At 29.0% G+C, this 27,959-nt stretch overlaps 2 protein-coding genes across 2 annotated transcripts in view; one reads left to right on the top strand and one right to left on the bottom strand.

Moving 5' to 3' along the window:
- Window positions 1-19,764, top strand: part of LOC107455720 (phytanoyl-CoA dioxygenase, peroxisomal) — a 41,160-nt gene extending 21,396 nt beyond the window's left edge. The window contains exons 8-9 of the mRNA XM_016073387.4: window positions 423-551; window positions 19,278-19,764. Coding sequence (XP_015928873.1) covers window positions 423-551; window positions 19,278-19,331 — 183 coding nt within the window. The 3' untranslated portion in view covers window positions 19,332-19,764. The remainder of the gene's footprint in view (window positions 1-422; window positions 552-19,277) is intronic.
- Window positions 19,765-23,763: 3,999 nt separating this feature from the next.
- Window positions 23,764-27,959, bottom strand: part of LOC107455717 (uncharacterized) — a 28,620-nt gene continuing 24,424 nt past the window's right edge. The window contains exon 2 of the mRNA XM_016073382.4: window positions 23,764-25,275. Within this exon, the coding sequence (XP_015928868.1) occupies window positions 24,374-25,264 (891 nt within the window). The 5' untranslated portion in view covers window positions 25,265-25,275 and the 3' untranslated portion in view covers window positions 23,764-24,373. The remainder of the gene's footprint in view (window positions 25,276-27,959) is intronic.

Below are 27,959 nucleotides of genomic sequence, written 5' to 3'. Positions count from 1 at the left end.
AGTGACTCATAAACTAAGTTTCAGTGATGTTTGGTCTTGCTTGCCTATTTGTAACTTCTTGTTCTAACTCATTTGATTCCATTGTATTTTAATTTTCTATTCATTTTCCATCGAAGTTTTGTACTTCTTATAGTGTGAACTACATATTGTTCTTTATTTTGATATTAATGTTTTCTCCATGAAGTGTTGTATGAATATCTACTATTAACTCTTATGCAATACTTAAATATTTGTAAGAATATCAAAATACTTTAAGAATGTATACTTATTTAATTATGTTATTGTTTATTTTTGTATAATAAATTATTTTACGGCACAGATTATTTAATATTTTATTCACTTATTGTAATTGAATATATTGTATTTAAGGTTATACATGTACAATAAATTTATAAAATTAATAACTTTTTATAATTTTATAGGCTATATCTTGTCACTATGCTTCAAGTGATTGTGATTATATTGATGTAAAAGGAACATCACAGGAATATGTTGCTAATGAAATACTTGAAATTGCTAAAAAGAGGGGGTTGGATATCGATGATGTAAAGGTAAAAAAATAGTTTAAATTAGTTTTATACATAATTTCATCTGTGCTTACAATATGGAAAAGTAAGAAAATATATTCATTTTCAATGTGCTGTGTAATTTGTTTTTAATATTATTGATGCCTTACTATTGCAGGTCTCAGACACTCATATGCTTGAAATACCTAAAATGATACTTAAATACTATTAAATTTACTTTTAAAACTTGATTAATTGGTTTATTTTTAAATTAATAACTACAGTAGCTATGTTAGAAAAATATCTATTGCCTGCAGTACCACTTTTTAAAATCCACACATAAATTATACTTGTTGAGCATTGAGGGCAAGATTTTAAGGAACTTTTCAAATCTGGATTATTTCTATATTGATTTTTTTATACAAAAAATGTGGTAGCTTAAGAACATTTAAAATTTTTTGTTTTAATTTTAAAAAATTATTTAAACTTAAGGCTAAGTTTCCAAAAAGAATCTTGTATTATCTTTTACATATCATCTATTAACTTCAAACCTACTATTAAATCTACCTGTACTATGTGCAAAATTAAAAATTGAATGCCCTCAATAGCTTTTGATTATGATTGAAAACTGATGGGCGCAATAGGCATTTGTCCTCTATGGGCTATTGTGTCGCTGATTTTAGTTTGGTTTCATTTTTTAAAACCTTTAAAAATGAACCTTACTTTATGACAGGCTTTACATGGTGCGTAGCGTTTTTAAAAAGTGCTTAAAGGTGCTTATTTTCGATTTTCGTTATTTAGAAGCCTTTAAAGGTGCTTCTTTCATTGGGTGGTTTTAAAAAGTGCTTAATTTTCCCTTTTCGGAAATGAGATTTTTTTTTCTTGGCCATACTGATTTTCGCCATGTATTATGCAAAAGTGTGCTTTTCACTTTGTTCAATTCAGCGTTTTTGCAGTTCATTCCACCACGACCCATTTCGGCGTACCGTCTGTCCATAGCGTATGAAAGCGCCAATCATTTTACATGTTTGGTAAAATACTTGCAGGTCCGTATATGCGTCTGCTGAGCTGGTTTCGGTGAGATTATTCACTCTCTTGTGCAACTCTGCTGCATTTTGTAAGATATTCTCAATTCCAAACTTAAATTTCCACCCTCTGATAGCGAACCGAAAAATATCTTGATCTACTGAAATAGTACTTTGAAATAGTACTTTGTCAGAAACTAGTTAATTTATCATGATCATTTAAAGTCTTAGAAAATTATTTTGCATTTTCCTTATGTATATAGTGCTTAAAAATATTTTTCAGTGCTTAAAAAATACTTAAAAGGTGCTTATTTTTTTGTTGAAAGATTTGACTATGCACCCTACTTTACCTTAAATATACTAATTAATTGATGCAGACAATATTTTAAGTTGAGTTATCAGATTTTCTGAATAAACAAACCTTTTTTGACAGTTTCTATATTTTGACGTTCCAAATATGGTGTGGGAGTATTTACAAGCTGCAAAATGTAGCTCTAATTGTTTTAACAAGAACACTGTTAAAAAGTCTACGAACTTTATTGTTAATATTATTTTTTATGTATTTTGCCATCTCAAAAAAAGTGGTATTTTTATATTCTATTTCTCAAGAACTATTAAAATAATTCTTTTCAAATTTTGAGTTTTGTTAATCAAAATTACCTAAATTAAATTAAACTAAAAATTTGTATGCAAAATGTTTTGAGCATAATACAATGTAATTGTAATGATGAAAGCTTTGCTGATTCCTTCATTAACCGTATCGTTGATAGTGGAATGTATGAATGTTCATTTTGGCCAATATTGAATGAATAAAAACAATAACGTTGAGTTTCCAGGAAATAATGTGCAAATCATTGAATGTAAATTTAGGTTTTATTAATCATAACTTAAGATTTCTATAGTGGCCACTTCATCAATAAAATAAGAAATCCCTTAAAGGGATGAAAAAAGAATAATACTCTCTATTGAGAGATCATAAAGGCAGAACAACATTTCTGACAGTTAGAAAATTAAGACTGGGAGTCCCCCGAAGGGGTCCCAGCCTTTCCAATTTAGAAATTCAAAGTGAATATATTTATTCTCAACGGACAGCGAAAGAGTATGGGTAGGAGATCCAATATTTGGCGATTTATCATAATATATCATAGCCAAAAACAAAGCCAACAAGCATATCCACATGGGTTAAAAAGAACACCTTGGCGATCACGAGTCGCCAACAAATTTATGTGAATTCTTATAACCATGCAACCGAAACATTTTAGCCGTTGGAAAATTAAAATAAAAAGTTATAAATATATTTTTGTTTTCGATTAGAGGCGACAGTGAATTTATATGTCTGCATAATAATGAAATAAAAAGAAAGTATCCGTTACATTGATCTGGAAGAGAAGAAATAAATACTTTATGTTCGCTTAAAAAGATTAAGTTTTTGATTTATTTTAAAAGTAATTCTTCCATTAATAAAAATAAGTTTAAGTAATGAAGGATATTTTAAAAGATAGAAAATAAATATGTGTATGCCAATTCTGGCATCACATATATCCCCGCTGGACACAGAAAAAAATATATATACATATATATATTTTTTTTTTTTTTTTTTATTTTGGATCTCCCCCCATGTTACAAAAAATTTTTATGCATTGAAACATAATATATTCAAGGAACAAAATATGAAATATACACTTATGTATAATTAAATATCAAAGTAAAATTATTATTAAAAAAAAAAATTTTAGAACATACAGTTGTAGTTCTAAGATATACTTTTAACACTCAAGTTACTAAATATCATATATAAATGTTCTGAGCTATACATGAAAAATTTTGCTGAGTATTTAAAATGCTACATTTGCTTAGCATTGTCATGACCTGGCCAGGATATTTTTAATTTCTCTCAACTCAGAGAGAAGAGCAAACTTACAATATTATTATTTCTTCATTTTTTGTACAAGTCCTTTTCTTGAGAAAAATAATTTACTTCAGTTTTGTTTGCCTCCATTATTTCAAACTTATATATTTCAGCATGAAAAAAAATCTGAACATTTTATTATGTTCATCTAAATATTTATACTCAGCAGAAAGAATACTTATCTTTATTTTAAACAATTATTAAATAGCTCATTTAAAAACATTCACTAAAAGTTGCATTAGCTTTTCACAGTAAAAGTATTTAAATCAAAAAGTAGTATTTTGGTGTGTATTACTTGTATTAAATAACCCTTTTCTTATGCACAGGAAAGTATAAATATATTATCTTATTTCAATTCACGTTTAAAAAAATTTAGGACTGAGTAACATGTCCAATATTGTTAATAAAAATTCTTGTTGTTACATTATTACAACTTATAATCCATGTAATCTTTACGGTTGTTCTAAATTTAAAAAAAATTACCATTGAATTAATTATTCATGTTTATTTACATTGTAATAAAAAAAATCTTATCTCTACGTCACTTAATGAATTTAATTACCTGGCGCCTAAGTAAAGAAAATCACCATAAATCATTCCGCACAGATGCCTCCATGCAAAACAACAGCAACAATGAGATAGAGTTTAATCAATATAGATATCAAAATTTATTTATACTGTACTATAGTACTTGTTAAATGTGAGCATGTGGTTGAAATTCAATTATATATATATATACAAGTATTATTTATGAATTACATATCTTATAAAATATTCATTATTTACCAACTAATCCTAGAATGCTTTGTGTTAGCATCCATTGTGCATAAGGGTTAAAGATAAAAATTTGATGAGTTCTTAGAGTAAACGATTTCATTCATGTAAATATTTATATTGCTTGAACATTTAATCAATCATACAGTTCTTCATATTTCAACTGCACAAAATATCTTTACACCAAAATTTTTACTGTGATTGCAACTTGTTTAAGTCTGTTTTCATTTTCACATATGAAAACCAAATAAAAAAATATATACTTGAAATGCAAAAATAGTAAATATATAAATTGAAAATACACTTGAAATAAAAAGATATTTATATGAATGGAAAAAAAATGTTTTACTTTATATTTGTAAACAAAATGTTACTGCCTTTACAGCAGGAAAGACTCGAAAAATCATATTTATCTTTCATTCACAAAACCAAAAAAAAAATTTCTAAACGATTCTATTCCTTAAATTGTAATGAGATTTATAATTATCATTATTCCTAGAGACATTATCGTTATCATTTAAATGTTCCTTTCTTTTATTCATTAATAATAATCTATCAATATGTATTTTAAAAATCCTACCATGATGATTATCTAACATTTGAATTGAATATGTTACATCAGTATGCTTTTTAATAACCTTGTAAGGACCAGAAAACTTTTTGTTATATTTATCCCTTGATTTAATATACACAATATCATTAGGTATTAAGCATCTGAGTTTTGATTTTTCATTATTACTTTTGTTTTGTTTACATTGGGCGTCTGCAATATTTTCATAAGTTTTATCATACATTTTATTTAAATCCGAAAGAATTTTATCCAAATAATGGCCCTTATCTATTTGTTGTACTTGAATATCGGGATTATAAGTATCAAAAATTAATGACAAATTTCGACCGAAATGTATTACATTAGGTGAAAATCCAGTTGTGCTATGCTTAGCACCATTATACAAGTTTTTATGAATTCTTGCTGCATTTTTAAAATTTATGCCATCGTTCATTAAAGAATTTATTGTTGATTTTATGCTGGTATTGATTCGTTCACTAACAGAATTAGCGGCAGGATGTGCACAAGTAGTGTGATTCATTTTAATTCCTAATGATTTTGAAAAATATTCAAATATTTCTGATGTAAATTGAGTACCTAAATCTGTTAAAATCATATCAGGTCTGCCATAAGTGCAAATATATGCAAAAAGACAATCAGTGACAGCTTCGGTAGTAATTTTTGTTAATGTAAAAAGTTCTAAATGTTTGCTGAAATGATCAATAAGAGTTAAAATATATTGTTGATTAGAAAAAGGTCCTACTATGTCTAAAGAAACAAATTCAGATGGTCTTTTGGGAATAAAATTATTTTGTAAAGGAGCGTGAGGTATTCTATGATGTTTATTTTCCATACATTTGGGGCAAGATTTAACAAAATTTTCTGTATCTGAATACATACCATACCAAAAATATCTACATTTTAAAAATTGGTAAGTTTTCTTAATTCCAAAATGTGGAAGATGAATTATTGCAAGAACTTTAGATATTAAGGATTTAGGAACAACAATGACAGGAAATTCTCTATCATTTTCCATATGTACATACATTAATAATTTAGTGTCAGAATCAATAAAGTAATGTTGATTCGATTTAGTGAATTGTTTGTTTTCAATATTGCTATAAATTTTCTTGATATTTTTATCCAATTTTTGTTCAATTAAAAATGTATGATTAGAAATTTCCAAAAGGGGGTCTTTGTTTACATTGGTATTATTTATATAATTTTGTTCATCATCATTAGAGTTTTCAATAAAAGGAAATATTTCATCATTCACTTGAAGTAATTGAGGATTACTACATATGTCCTGTTGGGGAGGTTCTTGTTCTAATCTACTAAAATAATCTGCCAAAACATTTTTGACTCCAGAAATGTGCTTAAAAGTAAAAGAATATTCGCTTAGCTGAATTAACCATCTAGTTGTTAAGTCCATGGGAGAAGAAGTTTTCTTATAATGTTTAAGGGGTTTACTATCAGATAAAATAATAAAATGTCTATTATACAGATAATGTTTAAAAGCCAAAACTGATTTTACTATAGCCATTAATTCTATTTTGATAGCAGGGTACTTTCTTTCTGCATTTTTAAGTGTTTTGGAAAAATATGACACAGGAGACAGTTTACCATCAAATTCCTGTAAAAGTACACCAGAAATAGCAAAATTTGAACCATCTGTATTTAAAATAAAATCTTTATCCCATTGTGGGAGTCTTATAAATGGTTTATTGAAAAATATCTCTTGTAGAGAATTAAAAACATTTTGATGTTCTTGAGTCCATTTGAATTTTACTTTAGGAGAGGTCAAATCAATTAGCGGTTGAATTTGCTTAGCATAACATGGTATTAAATTTCTATAATATCCACAAACACCAATGAATTTCTTAAGTTGTCGTTTAGTTTTTGGAATAGGAAAAGATGTAATTTTAATGATGTTTGATTCAATTGGTAAAACTTTTTGTTCTGATATTTTAAATCCTAAATAATCAATTTCTTGAAGGTGAAATTTACATTTACTTGGTGAAAGAGTTATATTATATTTAGTTAAAACAGAAATGAGAACCTTTAGTTTTTCTACCGTTTCCTCAAAAGAATTACTTGCAATGACTATATCATCCTGATACGCGAAAATTCCCTCCAGTCGAGTTTCCTCAATTATTGAATCCATAAGGGCCTGAAAAGTTGCAGAAGCTGTTTTTAAGCCAAAAACTAATCTTTTATTTTTAAAAGTTCCCCAAGGGGTTGTAAATGCTAGCTTATCTTGGTATTCTTCAGGGAGGTTCAATTGCCAAAAAGCACTAGGAAGATCATATGATGAAAAGAATTTATAATTAGATAAATTTAGAATGATATTTTGAATCTTAGGAAGTGGGTAAGCCGAATGTTTAACAATGCTGTTAATTAATCGTAAGTCTAAAGCTAATCTAAATTTTTGTTTTTGTTTGGGGTCATTAGTATTCTTTTTCTTAACCAAAAGCATTGGGCAAGACCACTGTGTTGCACTCCTTTCGATCAATCCTGCTTCGACCATTTCATGCAATTGCTTAAGTGTCTCTTGTTGAAGAGCTTGAGGCACAGGAAATGGCAAAGTGCGAATAGGATAATCATGAATAAAAGAAATTTCAGGTATTACTTTATCTGTGTGCCCGAGTGTCTTTAAAGATTTTGAAAAGACTTGATAATTTTCTAACAATAAATGTTTTAATTGCTTTTGTTTTGCTTCATCAAGATGATCTAGCTGGAAATCATCTTCTCTCAATTCCCTTTTTCTTAAATCCACAATATCTTTTGTTGGTACAATTAAATTTAAAAATTCCTGTCTTTTAGTTTGGTCTAGTTCTTGATTATTGGCAATAGAATCATTTAAATTTAATTTTGAATAGTCATAATCTTGGATAGTATCTATAGGATACATTTGGCCGATAGCTTGTCCTTTATTTAAATGTAAAGTCTCTTCAGATTTATTTTTAAGAAAAATATTACAAGCATAGTACTTATTCTTTTTGTTATAGAATCCATGAAAATTTTTAACCTGTTCTAAATTATGTATTGAAGAATATATTTCAATATTTTTATAGTCTATTCTTGGTTCAAAAATTACATTAGTATTCAAAGGATTCTTAACTATTACTTTAGCATAAATATATTCTTCAGGATTCAACAAAATTTTATGATTTAGTACAGCTTTTCCATTTTGTTTAGTGTCCAAATTTTGTTTGTTTACATTTTGTTTATTTACATTATGAATCTCTCCACAAATATCCGACACAATATCTCCATCAAAATCAATGTCTACATTATCCGTAGTTTGTTTTTGTCCTATTAATGGTACTTTTTCGCCATTAATTGTTATAAAATTGCCCTTAGGTGACAATTGAATGTTATGCATTAGCATAAAATCATATCCCAATATCCCTTCAAAAACTGAATTATCTAAATGTGTAACAAAAAGTGTATGTTTGTATAGTTTGTTGTTAATTTTAAATGAGATTTGAATACAACTTAAAAATGAAACCTTAGAGTTTATAGTACTAATTGAAACTGAACGAGAAATATATTTATATTTAATGTTATGTTTAAGTTTATTAAATGTTTCATTAGAAATTATTGAAAGAGAAGAGCCTGAATCAATCAGAAATGGGGCAGAATAATCTTTAAGTTGTACATTAATGAGGGGTAGTTTAGGTATTTCATTGTGTACATTTGCAATAATTTCATTAAATTCATTAGTTTGAGTAATACATTCATTTTGCATTTTTATTTTATTAACTGTTTGGGTAAAACTATCTTTCTTTTCATTAATGCTTGACTTATTATTAGCTGATGACAAAATATTAGGTGGTAGCTCAAATGCATCAGCCTTATTTGAGCTAAAATTTAGTTTAAATTGGGGTTAAAAGTGGTGGCATTAGGATTTGGATAAGTTTGTTGTCTATTGTCATTATTATAGTTAGGATTATTATACGAGTGATCTCCATTATTTTGGTAACTTCTATTTGGATAAAATCTATTGCTTCTAAAGTTCCTTCGAGTTTGAAAATTTCTATTATGTTGATTAATCTGCACATCCGATTGAGAAATATTCAAAAATTCTCTACAAAATTTCATAATGTGACCATGCTTGCCACAGAAAACACAAAAATTCTGCCGAAAGGTATGTTGGTTATTATGATAAGGGGCTTTACGATAATTACTAATATTCGAATAAGTTTTCGATTTAAAATTTCTATTTTTGTTTTCAAATTGTCTCTTATTTCCATCAGATTTATTTTTATTATCATTATTATTTGAAACAATATTGTTTATCTGCTCTTTTAAATTTGAAATTTCCGAATTTAGATTTAAAATTTCATCATTCCCTTTAAATTGGTTGTTAATAGCCGAGTCTATATTCTGAAGTTGTTGTGCTCTTTCGACAGCATTCTCATAACTTTTAATATTTTCTTTCAAAATTGTGACCTTAATATCATGAGGAAGAGCTCCCATTAGATGCGTGTACTTTAAAGTATCAATTGCATCTGAATCATTTAAGTTAGGATACACTTTATGGAAAGTTATGTTTATCCTATGAGCTAAGGATCTTATTGTCTCCTGAGGTTTCAACAAAATATTATTCAAAGCAAAAATAGATGAATTATCATCTTGTCTAAAAAAATCCAAAAATTTATGTTTTATTTCATTCAGTGTTTTCATTTTAACCAATGAAGGTTCTTCAATATAAAATTTTAAAGCATTGCCTGAGATTAAAGATCTAAAAGTTGCAATAGCTTGTTCTTCATCTAAAGAATTTATCTTAACATAATCTTCTAATTGAAGAAAGAAAAACTTTAATGTGGTTGGATCACCAGCAAAGGGTTGAATATGAAATTTTATATTATTTTTACGTTTAGACATATTTAATAATCAGATAACTTAAAATTATATATAGATATATATAAATGAAAAATAGTTATACCAATTAAAATATCAAGTTAAGAAAAATAATAATCATTTTTAAAAATGAAAATATAACAGCAATAATAAATTGTAATCATTAAAATAAATAGAATATAAGATATTCATATTAAATGAAAATTAATTCCAAAAATATTTAATGAGAATAAGAAATAATTGCTTTAAAAAAATGTTATGCATTGAAAATATTAAGTACTGAATCTGTAAAATAGTCAGTTAGAAATTGAAAAGCACTAAATGCAATTATCTTATAATTGTGTAATTTTAAAAAAAATTTTACTGCAAAAAAAAAAGCACTGCAGTTTGTGTAAAAAAATTTCTCTCCGATTTTGATGAAAGAGAGAGAGAAAAAAATTCACTGTTGAGAGACACACACACAGTTGACTTTCATCTTTTCAAAGTGAGAAACACTTTCTTGAATAACATACTGAAACTGATGAAACCGGAATTCACACTTTTGAAGAAGTAAAAAAAAAAAAAAACACCATAGAAATTGATTTCAATCTTTTGGAATAATATGAGAAGCACCGAAGACTCGTTTTTCAAGCGCACTGGTAGGCTGCTGATGACATTCGGAAATTTTTATCAGGATCTTGAAGATTTTGACATCGGCTGGAGTTTCAAACAGGATGCAAATAGGAATAGGAATTATACATGGTTGGCAATTTTCTTCAAAGATACGTTTCCCCGTCTTAAGGCACCATTTTTGTAATGATGAAAGCTTTGCTGCTTCCTTCATTAACCGTATCGTTGATAGTGGAATGTATGAATGTTCATTTTGGCCAATATTGAATGAATAAAAACAATAACGTTGAGTTTCCAGGAAATAATGTGCAAATCATTGAATGTAAATTTAGGTTTTATTAATCATAACTTAAGATTTCTATAGTGGCCACTTCATCAATAAAATAAGAAATCCCTTAAAGGGATGAAAAAAGAATAATACTCTCTATTGAGAGATCATAAAGGCAGAACAACATTTCTGACCGTTAGAAAATTAAGACTGGGAGTCCCCCGAAGGGGTCCCAGCCTTTCCAATTTAGAAATTCAAAGTGAATATATTTATTCTCAACGGACAGCGAAAGAGTATGGGTAGGAGATCCAATATTTGGCGATTTATCATAATATATCATAGCCAAAAACAAAGCCAACAAGCATATCCACATGGGTTAAAAAGAACACCTTGGCGATCACGAGTCGCCAACAAATTTATGTGAATTCTTATAACCATGCAACCGAAACATTTTAGCCGTTGGAAAATTAAAATAAAAAGTTATAAATATATTTTTGTTTTCGATTAGAGGCGACAGTGAATTTATATGTCTGCATAATAATGAAATAAAAAGAAAGTATCCGTTACATTGATCTGGAAGAGAAGAAATAAATACTTTATGTTCGCTTAAAAAGATTAAGTTTTTGATTTATTTTAAAAGTAATTCTTCCATTAATAAAAATAAGTTTAAGTAATGAAGGATATTTTAAAAGATAGAAAATAAATATGTGTATGCCAATTCTGGCATCACAGTAATTTTTTACATTCTTAAAATAAAGAAGTTTTATTGTTTGCTGAAACTTTTTGATTTGCTTCATTACTTTTAGAGATTGTGAAATATGATTGTAGGGAAATTACCATTACAGAACTCAAAAAATCGGACCGCTCTCCTGCCTTAACTATTGGGATCATATTTTCCTGATAGTAGCTACTCCCCATATTCTCAGATTCAAAAATCAAAATTCTCCAAAAAACTGTCATGTTTATTCAAAAAAAGAAGGTTGTTTCTGATTTCAAAATTTTAAAATATCTTTTGAATTAAATAATTTACAGATTTAATGTTAGGTCCTTTAAGTATGTCCTAGCATATAAAAATCTAATCATTGTCTACCTTTTGTTTCTCCTTGTTATTTTAATGGGATAAAGCGATGCAGGAATTTAAATGATAAAATAAAATATAGTAGTTTACTGAGCTGCATTTGGTTGGAAAAAAGTTGTTAAAGGTGAACCATATACATTTCATAGGAAAGTTATTTTATCAGTTTTGGGAATTATAACTGCTTTATTTACTTAATAAATGAAATTTTAGCATGTGTTTCTTTTTTCTAAAACATCCTATTATTCCATTTTATTCATTCTAAAAACTAAGGTTTGCTGCTTTAAACTACTATTTAAATCAAATTTTTTTTAAAAAATAATCTGTTTAATAATTAAGTTTTTCATTATTTTTATTAATATTTTTAGTTTAATTATAATCGAATGAGAGCAAATTTTAATTTTCTCATAACAGTTTTTTCAATTTTTAGTTTAGTTGCTTATGTGAATCTGTATTACTTCAAATAAACATGATTTAGTTATTTTTAAATGTTAATGTATCATTTGCACTTAGGCAAAAATAACTATTAGGTCGAGTCATAAATATCTTCCGATGCAACTAAGTAGAATCTATTGTCCTTATCAACCAGCTATGAGTTACCCTGACAACAAGTTTTTGTTTTCACTATGTAGGCGAGGCTTCAATTAATCTTTTGCCAACTGTTTTGTGTGATACACATTATGTTAAACTGCTTTTTTAACCTCTGAAATGAAGAGTCAAAAAGTACATATTCTACATGTAAGGCTTTGGGAATTTAAACAAGGCAATAGCACTATGGAGACAGCTGAAACAATATGCAGTGTATATGATTAAAGACTAATGACTGATCAGGCAGTTAGAAGTTGGTTTATAAAATTCCGCTCTGGAGATACGACCTTAAAAGACGAACCAAAGGCGGGACGTCCTTTCGACTTTGAGGATAACCTTTTAAAGGCAATATTAAAGCAAAATCTATGTCAATCAACAAGAGGTATAGCAGAAAGGTTGAACATCACAATCAACTGTTAACCGCTACCTGGAGAAATTAGGGAAAGTCAGCAAGTTAGGTGTATGGGTACCTCACGATCTCAGTGGATGGAATAAAGAAGATCGGATGTCAATCGCCCCAAGTCTGCTATCACGGGTGAAAATTGAGCCCTTTTTAAACGAAATTGTAACAGGCAATGAAAAATGGGTTACCTATGACAATATAGTCCGCAAAAGACAGTGGCTTGATAATGATCAACCACTCCTACCAGATCAGAGAGCAAACATCCATGGCAGAAAGATTTTATGGTGCGTATGGTAGGATTGTTAAGGAATAATTCACCACGAGTTGTTGAAGTGAAATTTAACAATTACTGCGGATATATACATTCAACAGTTGCAAAGAGTGCAAGAGAAACTCCTTGAAAAGCATCCTGTACTCGTCAATTGCCAAAGCGTCATTGTTTTACATGACAATGTGCGACCACATACAACAAAGGTGACTCAAGAAAAAGTTCTTGAGCTTGGATGGTCTGTTTTACCACATCCACCTTACTCTCTGGATCTTGCGCCGACAGACTACCGCCTTTTCTGTTTCTTACAAAACTTTTTGAATGGAAAAACGGTCAATTCTGAAGAGCAAGTCAGGCAGGCTGACGAAAACTTCTTCCAGCCCAAACTAACCACATTTTACAAGGAAATATTTGATAAACTACCAGGAAGTTAATAGATGGTTATAGATAATAGTAGTGATTACAAAATAAATTAATATAATCTTGTTATTCAATGAGAGCAAAATAAATGTCCAATAAAAAATGGAAGTTACTTATGACTTGACCTGATATATAAAATAAATTTAGTCAATTAAATTTAAGGATAAATCGTAGTTTTTTTAAAAAAAGATTCTTAAAATCAAATAAACCATTACTGATTCTATGTTCTGTTAGTTTTTAAAATTAGTTGAATAATGTAATTATTGAATTAGTTACAATCAAAAGTTTCTCTAACTTTTTTTTAATTCTCATTAAAAGATACATTAGAGTTACTACAATCAATTTAAATGAATGAGAAGGAAGGTTTTTCAAAATTTATTTTATTTTTCCATTTACCTGTGTAAACTAATTTATATTGTTTTTTCTTTTTTCATTATTGCAGTAATTTCAAAATACTTTTATATTTTAAATGTTTATTGTTTTATTTAGCGCTGAAATATATTTCTAAACATATTGTTTTGCTTAAAGTTCCTTTATGTCAAAATAAAATTGACAAAAAATTATTTTTAAATCATTAGTACTAAAGTATACTCTTACTATATTTAGGTATACATTTATGCAGCCGACTTTTCATTTTTATACCTTTTCACAGTTCTATTATTTTCAATACTTTTAATTGAAAATGATATTGCTTTTAATATTTCATTCATATTAAAATTTTTACTGATTTAATAAAAAGGAGGAAAAAAATTTCTTTTATAAAAATCAATTGATACTAATGCTTTTATTGTAAAACTGGTTAATAATGACATTAATGTAAATAATGCTAAGGTTGATAGTTTCATGTGTATTGTCAAGCAAGGGAAAAATAAACTATAATTAAATGTTTATTTGCATGTACAGTGAAAACATTTGAAACATTTAGTTATTATTATTTTCTTATTATATTTATGGCACAAAAGTGAATATTTTTTAATTATTGATTGAAAATATTAATTTATTCTTGTTTTACTTGTTTATACAAAATAATTGTATATACAAGTATCTTGTAACAATTTATAAATAAGTATATATAATATACTTATTTATACAAAAGGTTTCTATAAAATGATTTTTAATGATTTAGTTATATTTAATTTTGAGCTAAAAATAATACTGTACCTTTTGCTTTAAATAAGCCAAAAAAAACTAACTTTAAACCAAATAAAGTTGGTTAAAACCAAACCTAGGTTGGTTGTTTGCTTTTTACCAATCATACTAAAAACCAAAATTGTACTTCTAAAACTATCTTACAACTGAATGTAAACAAGTAAGAAATGACTAGATTCTATTAAACCATTCGTTAATAAGTAATAATTACTTTTAAATTTTGGTTCTAAAGCATGCAGGGTAATGATTTCCAGCATTTTTATTTTTTTCCTGCTTCTTTTATATACATTTTATTTGTATCCCCTCTCATGTCTTTGAAAGAAAACATTTAAATACATTTTAATAATAACATTTTCTTAATTTCAGCAGCTTGCTTTTGTTGGTTTATTCATAAAATGCATTTCCTCAGAAAGAATAGGGCTTTTAAAATATAATTACGAAACTATTTGATAATTAAGGCAAAGTTTTTTTAACACTGACTTATTAGTTATTTGATTTGAAAGAGCTATGGTGGCACAGGGAATAGAGTGTTTGTCATCTAATGAGGTGAACCGGGTTTGAATCCTACAAGTGCTGGTCTATATGAATTCTGCTCCCAGCTCACACCGACTACAGTGCTTGGTAGACGGATCATGGGTTAGAATTCCCTTGTCCGTTAGGCTGACCGTAGAAAGTCGTTGGTAGTTCAATGACGTTTATAATACAGGGATGTGACTCTTCCGCTGATTTGCGGATTTCCGCTTTTTTTTCCAGATTTTTCCATTTCCCCCGCTAATTTCCGCGAAACGTTTTTTTGCACAAGTATAAATATTTTATGAGAAATTTAATTTTCCACGGAGCGAAGGTATTGAAGTCCTCATTCCTCCCTCTGAAGTTTCTCTAAAAATCATTTCCTTGGGATAAAACTGGTTGACACAGGGATATTTTTTTGCTTTTGGCTCTCGAATTTCAGCTTTTATATCAGAAACTCTGCTTCTCTAAAAGTTTGTTTTTTATTTAATAAATATCCCGCTTTATTTAAAAAAATTCTGTTGTTGAAATAAATTAATTATACTTATTTACGATTTTCAAAGATAAATAGAAAATTCAAATTGCGTCCTAGCTGCTAACCCTTCTACATTTTTACTTATTTTAGTTATTTTCTCCGCTTTTAGTGCAGAAAATAAGATTTTCCGTATTTTTATCCGTCTGCCGGATAGCTCATATTTTCGTAATTCAGATGTCACTGCTTCCTGTTTTCTGGCGTGAAAGCAAACGAAAATAAAAATATAGCTGTGGTTTTGCGGCGAAAATATTTATTTGCTCATTCAATTAATCTTGTAAATTTTTATTTATTGTGTCGAAACAAAAACAATACAAACAAGCCTTTCAAAAATCCCAAGTCCAGACTCAGCAAATATCTCAATTCTTATTCAAGCAATTTTAATATCAATCATCGATTTTCGTATTTACCTGAATTAAAAGTTGCGCATTTTGATTCTTATTTACGCTGTTTAAATATCGTACATTATGATTCGTATTTATGAGATTTAAAAACCCAATATCGCGTTTTGTATTTACGGATTTTTAAAATCGCGAATTTATTATCAAACATCGATTTTCGTATTTACCTGATTTAAAAGTTGAACGTTGCGATTCTTATTCAGGCTATTTAAATATCGTACATTGCAATTCTTACTTACGAGATTTAAAAATTCAATATGGTGATTTGTATTTAAGCGCTTTTAAAATCCTATGTAGCAATTCGTATTCACGGGAGCTTAAAATCCAGTATTGTGATTCGTTTTTGCAGTTGAAATATCAAACATCGATTTTCATATTTATACGTGCTTTAAAAATTGGACATTCGGATTTGTATTCGCGCGATTTAAAAATTATGCATTGTTACTCTGATTTACGTGATCTAAAAACTAAGCATCATGATTTGTATTTTTGAATTTTTTAAACTCGATATAGAATTTCATATTCACGTGATTCAAAAGCCTCATATCGGAATTCATATTCTCTCAATTTAAAATCATGTATATGATTCATATTCATACAATTTTAAAATGAATCTTCGGGATTTATAATCACATGGTTTACAAGTGTAAAAATCACACTTTTTTGTCAAATTTTTATGTACATATATATATATATATATATATATATATATATATATATATATATATATATATATATATTGATGGATTTGCCTCTTTTTTATCTCCTGATTACTCTCATCCCTGATAATAAAATAATTGAGGAAAAAGTCAAAAACCGTAACAGTGGTATTAAAGCTGATTAACCTTATCCTAGCTGATAGGTATAAAACTTAAATAAAATTTAAAAGTTTAAAAAGTTCTTTTTAAAAAGTTTTTAAAGGTGATGCAGCACTTCTCATTCTTATTTTTTTAATTTTATTTTTTGACTTCTTAGTGCGTCTAAAACCATTTCTAGTAAATATTTTCAAAAAGTCCAAATATATGGAAAGATATTCATAATTGTATTGGATATTGAACTACTGTAAAATCTAAGTTGAATTAAAATTTAACAAGTTTTTTATACCATATTTTAAGGTTAATAAATTGATAAGAAAATTTATGCATAGTTTTTATAAAATAACTTCAGATGTTCCAAGCCTTATTACTGAAAACTATTAAATTAAATTACATTTAGTTTAATGACGCGATACCTTTTTACCTTTTTTAAACCATTCCAAAATTTACATTTTCCTCATTTTGTAATTGTTCTAAAATAACTTTTCTTGGTCTTGTTAAAAACTAATCCAGTATTTTACTTCAAAAATATCAACGCCCTTGAAATTCTAAGCTTTCTTCTCTTGCCTTAAAAGGTCAAAACACAAATTTACCAGAAAATAGAGTTCGTCTTAACTGTCACCTTCCATTCTTGCATAAAGAGAGGAATCTCATTGACAGCAGAAATTGAACAGCTTTGACGCCCTACCTACATTTACAACTCTATGATTCAAATGTTGTTAAGTGTGTCTGTTCTTTATTTTATGCGAATTGTGCAGTTATTTTTTGCACATTTTTTAACGTTTATTGTGCACATTTTTGAAAATACTGCTATAATATTCCATTTCTAATAACTTTCTGTGTGGTTTTTTTTGGAGGGTAGGAATTTATAATTTTTTCGTATAAACATTTTCGCCTATTTTAGTTCATGAGGAAGGTGCATTAAGTGACATTTGTGAATACAGCTGAAATTGTTCATACTATTAGTTAAGGTTATATATTACTGTATGAAAATTCTTTGTTACAAAGTTTTGTTACTGCAATTTTCATTCCAAATGTGAAGCAAATTTCTATTGGTCAAAAAAATAGAAAGAGGCTTAACAAAATCTCTTTAATTCTCCTATATTTTTTGTTCAAATTTTTTTGAAATGAAATATATAGTAAAAAGCTCTCAGTTTTTTTACAATTGATAAACTAAAAATATAAAACAGAATTTACTGAAACAAGTGTCTTTAAATATCATATTTTACTTTAAAATACATAATTTAAAAAGTAAATCTTTGTACATTCATTTTCTCATTTGTTTTACATGTTTATATTTAAAAACAAATTTGGATTCAAATGTGAAGAATTTAATTAGAAACTTAGTGTTTTAAAAATTTCTCTTTAAGTAATGAATTGCTATTTTTATTGATAGAAAACTAAGAAAACTGATCTTGTCATTAAAATAAACAGTTCCATTTTTTTTGGACAAAAACACATATTTTTAAATGCAGTGTGTGTTCATTAATTTCTAAGATTGATCTGAAAACTTCTGAAACTATGGGAATTGCTTACTCATTTATTATATTTCGAACTAACCTCCACCTTTTGCAATGCATTTCTGTTCTCCCCTATAAAAAGTTTCTAAAACAAGTTCTTTTTCATAATAATCATCAATCTGGGTGTTAAGTTTACTCTAATCAATATCTAAATTAAAGTTAATGATCCTTAAACTTTGCTCCGTTATAAAATTATTCAGTATGATATGTTGTAAAATTGATTAATTTGCCATGAACTTAATATTAAGGTATACCAATCCTTTCCTAAAGAAATATGGAACAATTTTCTTGGTGTCTTGATAGGACCCTGAGATAGGTCGCAAGTTCGCTTTGCACACAGGAGTTGAGTGACCGGCTAGACCAATTTTACCATGCACTTAAAACAAATTCTTAAAAAACTATCTAAAAAAGAATTTTTCAAAAAGACCTTAAAAGTTGTTTTTGACCCTTTACAGCTATATACTAAAGTGCAGGAGAAGGTTATTTCAAAACATATTTAATGGGAATGCAATTCACAAAAATTGATTAATCCCAAAAATCAATAATTGCTGCTTTTATCATAATGATGATACTAAAAGAATTTTTATAACTTGTCCGATGAAGGCTGGTCTTTCTTGAAAACTTACATTTTTAAAAAGTTCCATAACTAAAGATAAATATAATTTTTTATATTAACCAGTAATTAAAGTTAGCTTAATTTTATACAATTGGTATAAAGTATCTGGGATGAGTAATTTCATTTTTATTTCCACGAGTCAAAAGGCTTAAATTAAAAAGTCACAAAGTGAGCAGCTGAGTAAGGAACATTCTCAATTTGTTCCTGGAGATTGTTTTGCTTGTTTGCGGTATTTGTGTTTTCTCTTTTGAACTAACTTTTTGGAGGCAAGAATTTTCCTTATCAGAAGTAAAATAAACGATTGAATATTATTACTAAGGACATTATAATAATATATTACAAAATATTATAAATATTATTAAGGGCTAAATAATATACTTGTATACTTTCCTTTTAAGATCACAAATTTTTTATTGTTCATTAATGAAAATTTACTTTAAAGAATATTTTTTGAGTCAAACTTGTTATTTCAGTACATATGGCAAATCAGAGGACGTTTAGTTCGAGGTGAAGAAAACACTCTGTGATGTGAAGAAGAATAAAAAGTTTTATCGTTATTACTCTTATAAAAGTTATGCCAAAGTGTGTATATATGTATATTTTGTATGGGTTATAGTACTTTGTATAGTTTTATGCATGTATAAAAATTTAATTCATGTTATCAAACTGTTTATTCTTATTTTAAAAATTTTTGTGAAAAGAAGAATTAGCAAATAAGTTGTTTTATTTTTGAAAAAATTAAAAACAATTCGAAAATATAATCAGATTATGATTTTTTTGTTAAGTTTTGCTCAGTTTTAATCTTCTATGTCCTTTTGTTATTTCATTTTTTAACATCTGCTAGATTACTATATTAAAGGAAAAACTGATTATATCATAAAAAGTTATAATATGTGCAAAATTGATGTTTTATAAGTATTTTTGATCTTATATTTATAATAAAACTTGATAAGCTCTGAACTTTTCATTGTGTTCATCATAATTTGTCTATATCTAAAGTTATTAGGTATATATTAGGTTTTTGTGCAATACTTTTAACAACATTGTGCTGTTCAGTTGTAAAATGGCCATGCCGTCAAATTTTGGAATGGTGTTTTTTTTTAGCTTATTAGTTCTAACTACTTAGTAACTTTTCCATCAACTGAATACAGGAAGTTGTTGTAATTTGAATCAAATTCGCATTTAAAAATCATTTTTGCTGCGAAACTGGCAAAATATGCTGAATTTCCATATTTGCCAAATGTTACTTTTGATTAGCATATATCCTGAATATTTTATGTCTTGGATATGGCAAGTTTTGCAACTGAATGGCACTTAAACAATTTTTTGAAAGAAAGCAGTTGTTGTTGTTATTTGATTGAAACTGAAATAAAATAAGCAAGTAGAAATATTACATTTTTTTTCTCAAACTTGTCTACTTATAATTATTCTGAGGATCAATATTCCAAGTGGTAGTGAAAAAAAGTTGAAACACAACAGTTTTAGATAAAAATAATTTCTTTCCAAGGTCATTTCCATACTATCATTTGAATAACTTGCATTTATTTAGATTTATAATTGATTTATTTATGTGCAGTTATGATCAAAATAATTTGAAATAAATTTAAAAATTCAGTAATTAAAATGTAATCTATAAATCGTATGGCCTCTTTAAATTTAAAAGTGAAATATTATGAACAATCCGTAATGGTTGGTAGTTCTGTTTTCTTTTCAGTTTGATTGAAGTATTCACCACTTTTTCGGGGGAAATTATACTTTAAAAGGTTGCTTCATTTTTCCCTCCCCAAAATGGTAGCTAGCGTTATTTCAATAGGAGAAGTAAATGTACCAACTTTGATTGCATTTTAATATTTTGAAAAAACAATTTCAGCATTTAAAGTTTTATGGCTTACTCCTGGGTTACCTGAACCAACTTTTTCTTAAATTTAAATTTTTAATGGTGAAATTCTCAACAAAAAAAAGTACCCGCAAGTAATGTGTTTTCATAAAAATTCATTTAACAATTTCTCATTTTAGAGATTATGTAAACGATCTATATATTTCAAGCTTCCTAAGAAAGATTATTATTTCCTTCAATTATGAAATATGTTGACGACACTTTGAAAAATAAGCCAACCTGCCTGCAAAATATAACTTATGCTCCTATCCTCCTCTCTAAGAGTGAGAATCTCTGTTTTTGGTGGTTGGGAAGAGCTTTTTTCTTTGAGTATCTTTAGTTAACATATTATCTAAGGTGTTGAGATTCCCCCCCCCCATTTTTCTTGTACTCCCTGCTTCCAGCTAAGTTTTTCAGGAAATTTAGATGCTCTCTTTTTTCTTAAAAATTTATGTGCTTACATTTTTATAAACTATTTATTTTTATATAATATATATATATATATAGACCAAGAGAAAAATGGAGAGATTGAAAAACTCTTTTCTTTATGGTGTTGCTATTTTACTTGAATATTTCTTGGTATTCCACAGTGTTTGTAAATGTGGTGGAATACAGACAGCTTGATTTGATGTACCTGCTAAATTTTGTACTTTAAATGTTTAAATTATAAGTCATCATGAAATTAATGAGTATATTCAAAATATAAAGTAACCCCTATAACTTGTGTAAAGAAAAAATCTTAAAAATTAAGTATCTAGAGGACGACAGTTCCAAACACTTTGACAAATGCAAAATGATGCATTGTTTCATTTATCAACTAGCAAAATGAGTCCAGTTGCAAAAATAACAGTTCCAAGCAGATCAGTTGCAAGTACTAAGTTTCGCTATGGAAGTATTTAGAAACTTTTTGTGGTGATATATGATGTTGAAATTTTCAGGGCATAACTTATATCTTGTAAAAATATTAGTCAAAATCTTGAGCACAGATTTTTCAGTATCAATCAGTATTATCAATTAATATTGTGTGTTACTTCGGGCTTAGTTTTTCAGTTACTCAGCTTTAGTTAACTCAAGTTTTTCAGTTCACTAAAGCTGAAACAATGATGGAATCACACGTGTCGTTCAAAGAAGCCAACATACAGGTCGACTGGCAGACTGAGAACTTCAAAGCCTTAAAAAGAGAAAGTGTAAAAATTGCAAATAGTAATTCAGTGACCCCATGCGACAGTAATAGAGCCGGTCGAATCCCTTACTAAAATCGGAACTGGAAAATCGGAATCACAGAAACAACCGGAACTAGTTACATAATATGATCTCTTACGAAGATTGAGGGAAATATTTATATTGAAACAGTTGAGGCCAGTGGCGTACGCAGAATTTTTTCAAGGAGGGTGTTCTTAATTTTCTGAAACTACTAAAAGAAATACGAGTCTGTAATAAAGCACTATTATTTCCCCAATTTAGACAGCTAGACAATTTTGACTTAATATTTATACAATATTGTTTAGTTAAATTTTGATTTGATTTTTTAAGTTTAAGAACATAATGTAATATCTTCTGAAAAAAGTTCAATGTCATATAGGTGGGAAGTAACACTTTGAGGGCCACTTTCACATTCATCAGATTTTGTTAAACTAGAAACGTTTTCTTCAACGGAAGTATCACATTTCTGTACAACAGAAAAACTTACATTGGTACTAGATGCTGTCACCTCACTAATTTCAGGTCATGATTTTTTCTCAAAATAATTAAAAAATTGTTAAATTCTTGCGTTTTGACATCCTAAAGATCCAAGAACAGCAAATATATATATATATATATATTGGCACAGAAATATCCGCTATGCTACGATCTCAAAGTTTCGAGCTGGAATGAATAACTTCAACGAGCACAGTACATATCTCCAATGGTATTGTTACTGATTTCTTCACTAGTCAAAATAGTGGCGACGACGGGTTCGGCGATTCAATGAACTTTTTGTTAAGACAAAACAAAACAGATTTAGCGACAAGCTCCGAAAGACAAGCGACAGAGATAACTCTTAGTCTGACAAACTAACTCCATTGTACTCCGTTCCCCCTTTTATATAATTTTTCACCACATCTCCAAAATTATCGAATTGTCTCAAAGACGACAGAACGTCTAGGATTCCAGAATCATAGCGTAAAGACCTCGCGAATGACAGCCAGTCTCGAAAACTATACTGGCAGGTCAGAAAGGAACCAGTCCGTAACAGTATCACGTGAATTTGGTTTCAAAAGTACAACCCTATTATAGTAAATATTTTCAGTATTCTGAGAAATACCATGAGAAAAAAAGCAGGCATAAGGCAAATAAAAATATATAGTCTTAAAAAATAATAGCCCGCATAATTTCTATTTTTGCCATTTTGTCTGAGCTCAAGGGGGGTATTTAAACCCCTCCCTTACTTACGCCACTGGTTGAGGCTATCACTCGTTGGTAATTCAAGTTAATTTTTCCTGTGAAGTGTTCTAAATGTAATTTTAACCATTAAGAACAAACTCAAAAATTAACAAAACCATTTTATTCTTTTAAGATAATCTTGCAAGTTCAACCACACAAAACATTTGTACACTAAAAAAAAAATTTTTTTCGTTGCCCTTATCATTTTCCAAATAAACATTCAAATTTACAAACAGGAATTATTTTGCATTTTACAGTTCCAATAAATATATATGCACAATATAAATTTTTAATTTTTACAAAGAGATAGTTTGGCATTTCTAAGAATATGATCATAACTGTATGTCATATATATTATTTAGTGTCACATAATACAAGTAAATTCTCCTTAACTTATATATATATATATATATATATATATATATATATATATATATATATATATATATATATATATATATATATATATATATATATATATATATGTATGTATGTATGTATATATACACATAGAGAGAGTTAAGTCTTGTTAAATTTTTGTGAAAAAAAAAGTCTGTACATCAGAGTTTGCAAACTACTATTCAAGGTATGAAGAAATAATAACACTATCGAATCAAACGGGAAAAATTATCAAAACCAGTTTGATACCTGGAGATATTTTGGGCTTCTAAGGTAAGCCGTACACTGGGGTTGAAAGAAGAAGGCAAGAAACCGATTTTCTCGATGTTTATGTTAGCTTGCGCAGAACTGTTATGCGCTTCCTAATTCAAACGCATGGGAATTCGCCTCTCGTATGCCTCTACTTCCCGTTCGCTCCCTCAGTGTGTGACTAATCTTTTTATTCATCTCTGTTTCTTACAGTAATCAAACAGGCATTAATATTTTAAATCTTCAGTATTATTTTTCATTCATTGGATTTTTTCGATTCCAAGAGAGGTTATTTTAAAAAGTTATAATTTTGAAAATTCATCGTAAAAGAAGTTCTACTGAGTTCTGAATACATTTTCAACTAACACATTCTTGATATACCATTGTTTAACACCATCAATTTCGTTATTGTTACTCCCATTGCAGTTTCATTTTTGAACTAAAAGGTTTAGATTCCAAGAAGAATAAGTTAAAATTAGATAAAAATGAATAAAATCACCATATTCCTTTAAAATTTCCTTAATTAGCAGCTTTTTTATTTTTAAAAAGCTGTAATTTCGAAAATTTGTTGTAAAAGGAGCTACACTGAGTTCTTGTTTTACTATTATTTATTATCATCAATTACGTTATTGTGACTCCCATTATAATACCAAGAATTACTCCGACAGTTACAACACCTAGAATAATCCATAAAACAATTAGATGTCCTTTACAACAGACTTGTTCTACACTGTATGGGTCTATAGGCTCCTTTGTTGGATATCCTTTTGGCCCATTTGGAGGAAATGCCATTCTTTTATTGAATTGATCGCGATCACGCAATGAAAGAGGTTCCATGATCACAGGCATGCCCATGTGATGTCTCATCATAGGGTTCATCATATGAGGTGGTAAATACTGTGGTATTTCTGGATGAAAAGTAAACTGCTGTGGTGGTGAACCGACGAGTGAATGCTTTGAACCATACAGTCTTTTGTTGTCAAGCATTGGCATACCACCAATTGGAGGAGATCTAATATCGAATAGTGATCCATGTCGCCTCATAGATGAAGGAGCAAGATCTCCCCCATGTATGGGACAGGGCTCTGCCGTTTCCATTGCTGCTGCAAATGCTAAAGCTGGAACGCTTCTGGTAGATCTTAAGGTTCCAGTTGAGCCGGGGCCTGAACTTCGATATGGTCCATGAAAATAGCTGGCATTTCTATGGGAATCCATTCTGTCACTACGATTTGAAGACAATTGCTCTAACATATCAGTACGTAATGTAGCATAATGCTCGAAACGATCTTCGTGCTTTTCCACATTACTGTGACGACTTAGAGGTCTGTATGGCTGTCTTACAATTGGTACTTCTTCCCGGTCATCTGATGAGGAAGATGTTACCGAGGATGAGGATGCTCTTCTGGCGTAAGGATTGCTAAATGTCATCTCACGTCTCTTCCAAGCTATCGGTATTCGAGGATCATTTCCATCAATTGAGCGTGGTATCGAGCTCCTATGAAGGCTGTCCATTACTCAGATACCTAAAAAGCAATATTTCACTTAGCTATGCAAAATAATAATTAAAATAATTCAAAGTAGAATCATATGAGGGATTTTTCAGAGAGTGTGTCATTAAAAAATGAGCAAAAGGATATATTTTGTGTTACGCAGACTGAAGCAAAAAACAACCGGAAGAAAGCCTGAAAAAAGTACAGAAATGTGCATACTATAGTTTCGGTTCTTTAAACAAAAACCTTTCTCAGTGTTTAAACACCAAATCACTTTAGAAAAGTAAAAAAGACGAATGCGTTCAAAGTGGTTTAATCAATAGGGACAAGGGAACAAGAATGAGAAACAAGTGTGATAGGTTTCAGCGGAAACCTCAAGGAGAAAAGCTTAAAAATCTTTTGCACTGAGGGATTTCCGTCGAAACCCTTCACACCTATTTTTAATACCCTTCTTATTAATATCTTGTTTAAACTTGCTCATTTATCCCTATTGGCTAAACCACTTTCCAAGTATTTGTTTCTTTTTTTTCTACGGTCCTTTGATGCTTAGATACCGAGGAAGGTTCTTGTTTAGAGAACTGAAACTATAATATATCTATTTTCGTACCTTATTTGTGCTCCATTCATGTTGTTTTATGCTTCAGGATAAGGATTTATGGAATATTTTCTTTTAAAAAAAGCTATAAAGTCAATAAATTCAATCTACGAGAGTCATAAAAAAAGTAAGTTTCCCCACTGCACATAAAAAGTAACAAAAAAGTCTACGAGAGTCATCCAGAAAGTAAGTTTCCCAACGGTACATAAAATGTTACAAAAAACCCTACGAGAGTCATCCAGAAAGTAAGTTTCCCTACGGCGCATAAAAAGTAACAAAAAAAAAAAAAAAAGATTATTACATGTGAAGTTTTATTACAACGATGGAGCAATATTTCAACTACTTCTACTCATAAGAACCACCGGTGTGGTGACACTTGCCGTACCCATGGATACACCTAAATAATTCAGTATCATCCAAGTCTGCCACCTGGAAATAGAACCAGCGTGCCATAGCCGTATGCAAGTCTTCGTTTGTAAAAAAATTATAACAGGAATTTGTTTTGTATGCAAGAACAGGTGGAACAGGTCCGCAGTGAAAAGGATCTGGACAATTGGCTGAATGTTCAAACACTTCCCCGCGGATCTTTTCAGCAATTTTTTGTGAAATTCATTGTATGTTGGCGAGTGTTGTTTTAAAACCTGCAACCACTGAGTATCAAACATCCCTTGTTCTGGATGACTTCCTGACCTTGCACCTAAGGAAATACCAGCCCCGGCATCACTTTCTCACAAAAAACTATTGCTCATTGACTGTCTGTTCTATCTGTGGGAGGGGATTCAATCCCATTGAATCAAAAAATTTTGACAAGCTAACAAACAAAATGTATAATGAAGTAGTTTAAAGCCTTTTTGCGAAATTGAATATTTCATGTACATGTACATATAATGAAGTAAATGTAAATGTACATAAACTATTATAAGGTTGGCAACCCTGAGATCAATCAACCCTAGCATGTGCGCGTCTATCGAACGGAACGGGGAATTCCCCGGTACTTGCTTTTGGCCAGTGTATTTTTTCGCGTCTATTACGGGGGACTTCTCGGCGCGCCACTTTACGCCCGACGTAATTTTTTTTCTCCCACACTTCTGTTCTCGTCGTCAAAGTGACAAACTTGTTTAGTTTACTAATAAATGATATCTTAAAAGTTATAAAGACCAGACCTTTCTCTTATTTTACTTATAATTGAAAGTATATAATCAGTATAAGAAAAGACTTCCTGCTCTTAGATGGTAAGTGCGAAGAATTATAAATCATGTTTATTTTTGTTTTTAATGTATTTTTTCAATACTAAATGAATTTTTTAATCGATTTCTAATGATAATTTGTGAATTACTGCACTCATTACAAATTATTAAAATGTGACGTGAAGAACAATATTACATCGATTATCTCGTTCCCTGCTTATTACCAGAAAATTATCAAGTTCATTGTTTATTTTCAGAAAAATATTAAAGGCTTATTTTACAATAAGTCTGGTTGAAAATATAAAAGTGGAGCTGAGAAACGGAAATTATAGCTAGATCAAGAAAAAAAAAGAAAGAAATGTGCAAAATTTAAATTTTTTTCAAGTTAGAAAATAAAAACGAGAATGAAATAACTACAAATTTATTAACAAGCGAAAAGGAAGGGATCTTATCCGAAGAGAATCTATTTGAAGGGAGCAGAAAATCGCAACACCAGGAAAAAAATACAAGTGATGAAAACGTACAAAGTTTTGACTACCAGCAACCCTCTGATCCCACTGAAAACTATATTGGTGTTCAGCAAGAGGACGGTAATACCAAGGCGAAAAGAAATTTAGAGAATACTAAGTTTGAGTTTGAGAAATATGTTGACGTGGTCTTGTGGCCAGAATTGCAAAATAATGATTTTCTTTATGACACCCTCTCACATGAAATAACTGACTTTCAAAATAAAGATCCGAAAAATATATATTCAACTTCAATAAAGAAATACAAAGAGCAAAACAAAACATTTTCAAATAGGTATTTCCCTAAGGAAATGAAAAATGGTCAATCACTGGAAAGATCTTGGTTATGTTATTCAACCAGGGTTGGTACTGTTTTTTGTTTGACTTGCAAACTTTTTTCTATAATCCCTTCTCAATACACAATCGGAT

This window comes from Parasteatoda tepidariorum, chromosome 11 (genome assembly GCF_982258835.1).
Source record: "Parasteatoda tepidariorum strain Cologne lab strain chromosome 11, Ptep-v5.0, whole genome shotgun sequence".
Lineage (NCBI taxonomy): Eukaryota > Metazoa > Arthropoda > Arachnida > Araneae > Theridiidae > Parasteatoda > Parasteatoda tepidariorum.
The sequence above is the reverse complement of the archived record's forward strand: the minus strand, read 5'-3'. Positions and strand labels throughout refer to the sequence as shown.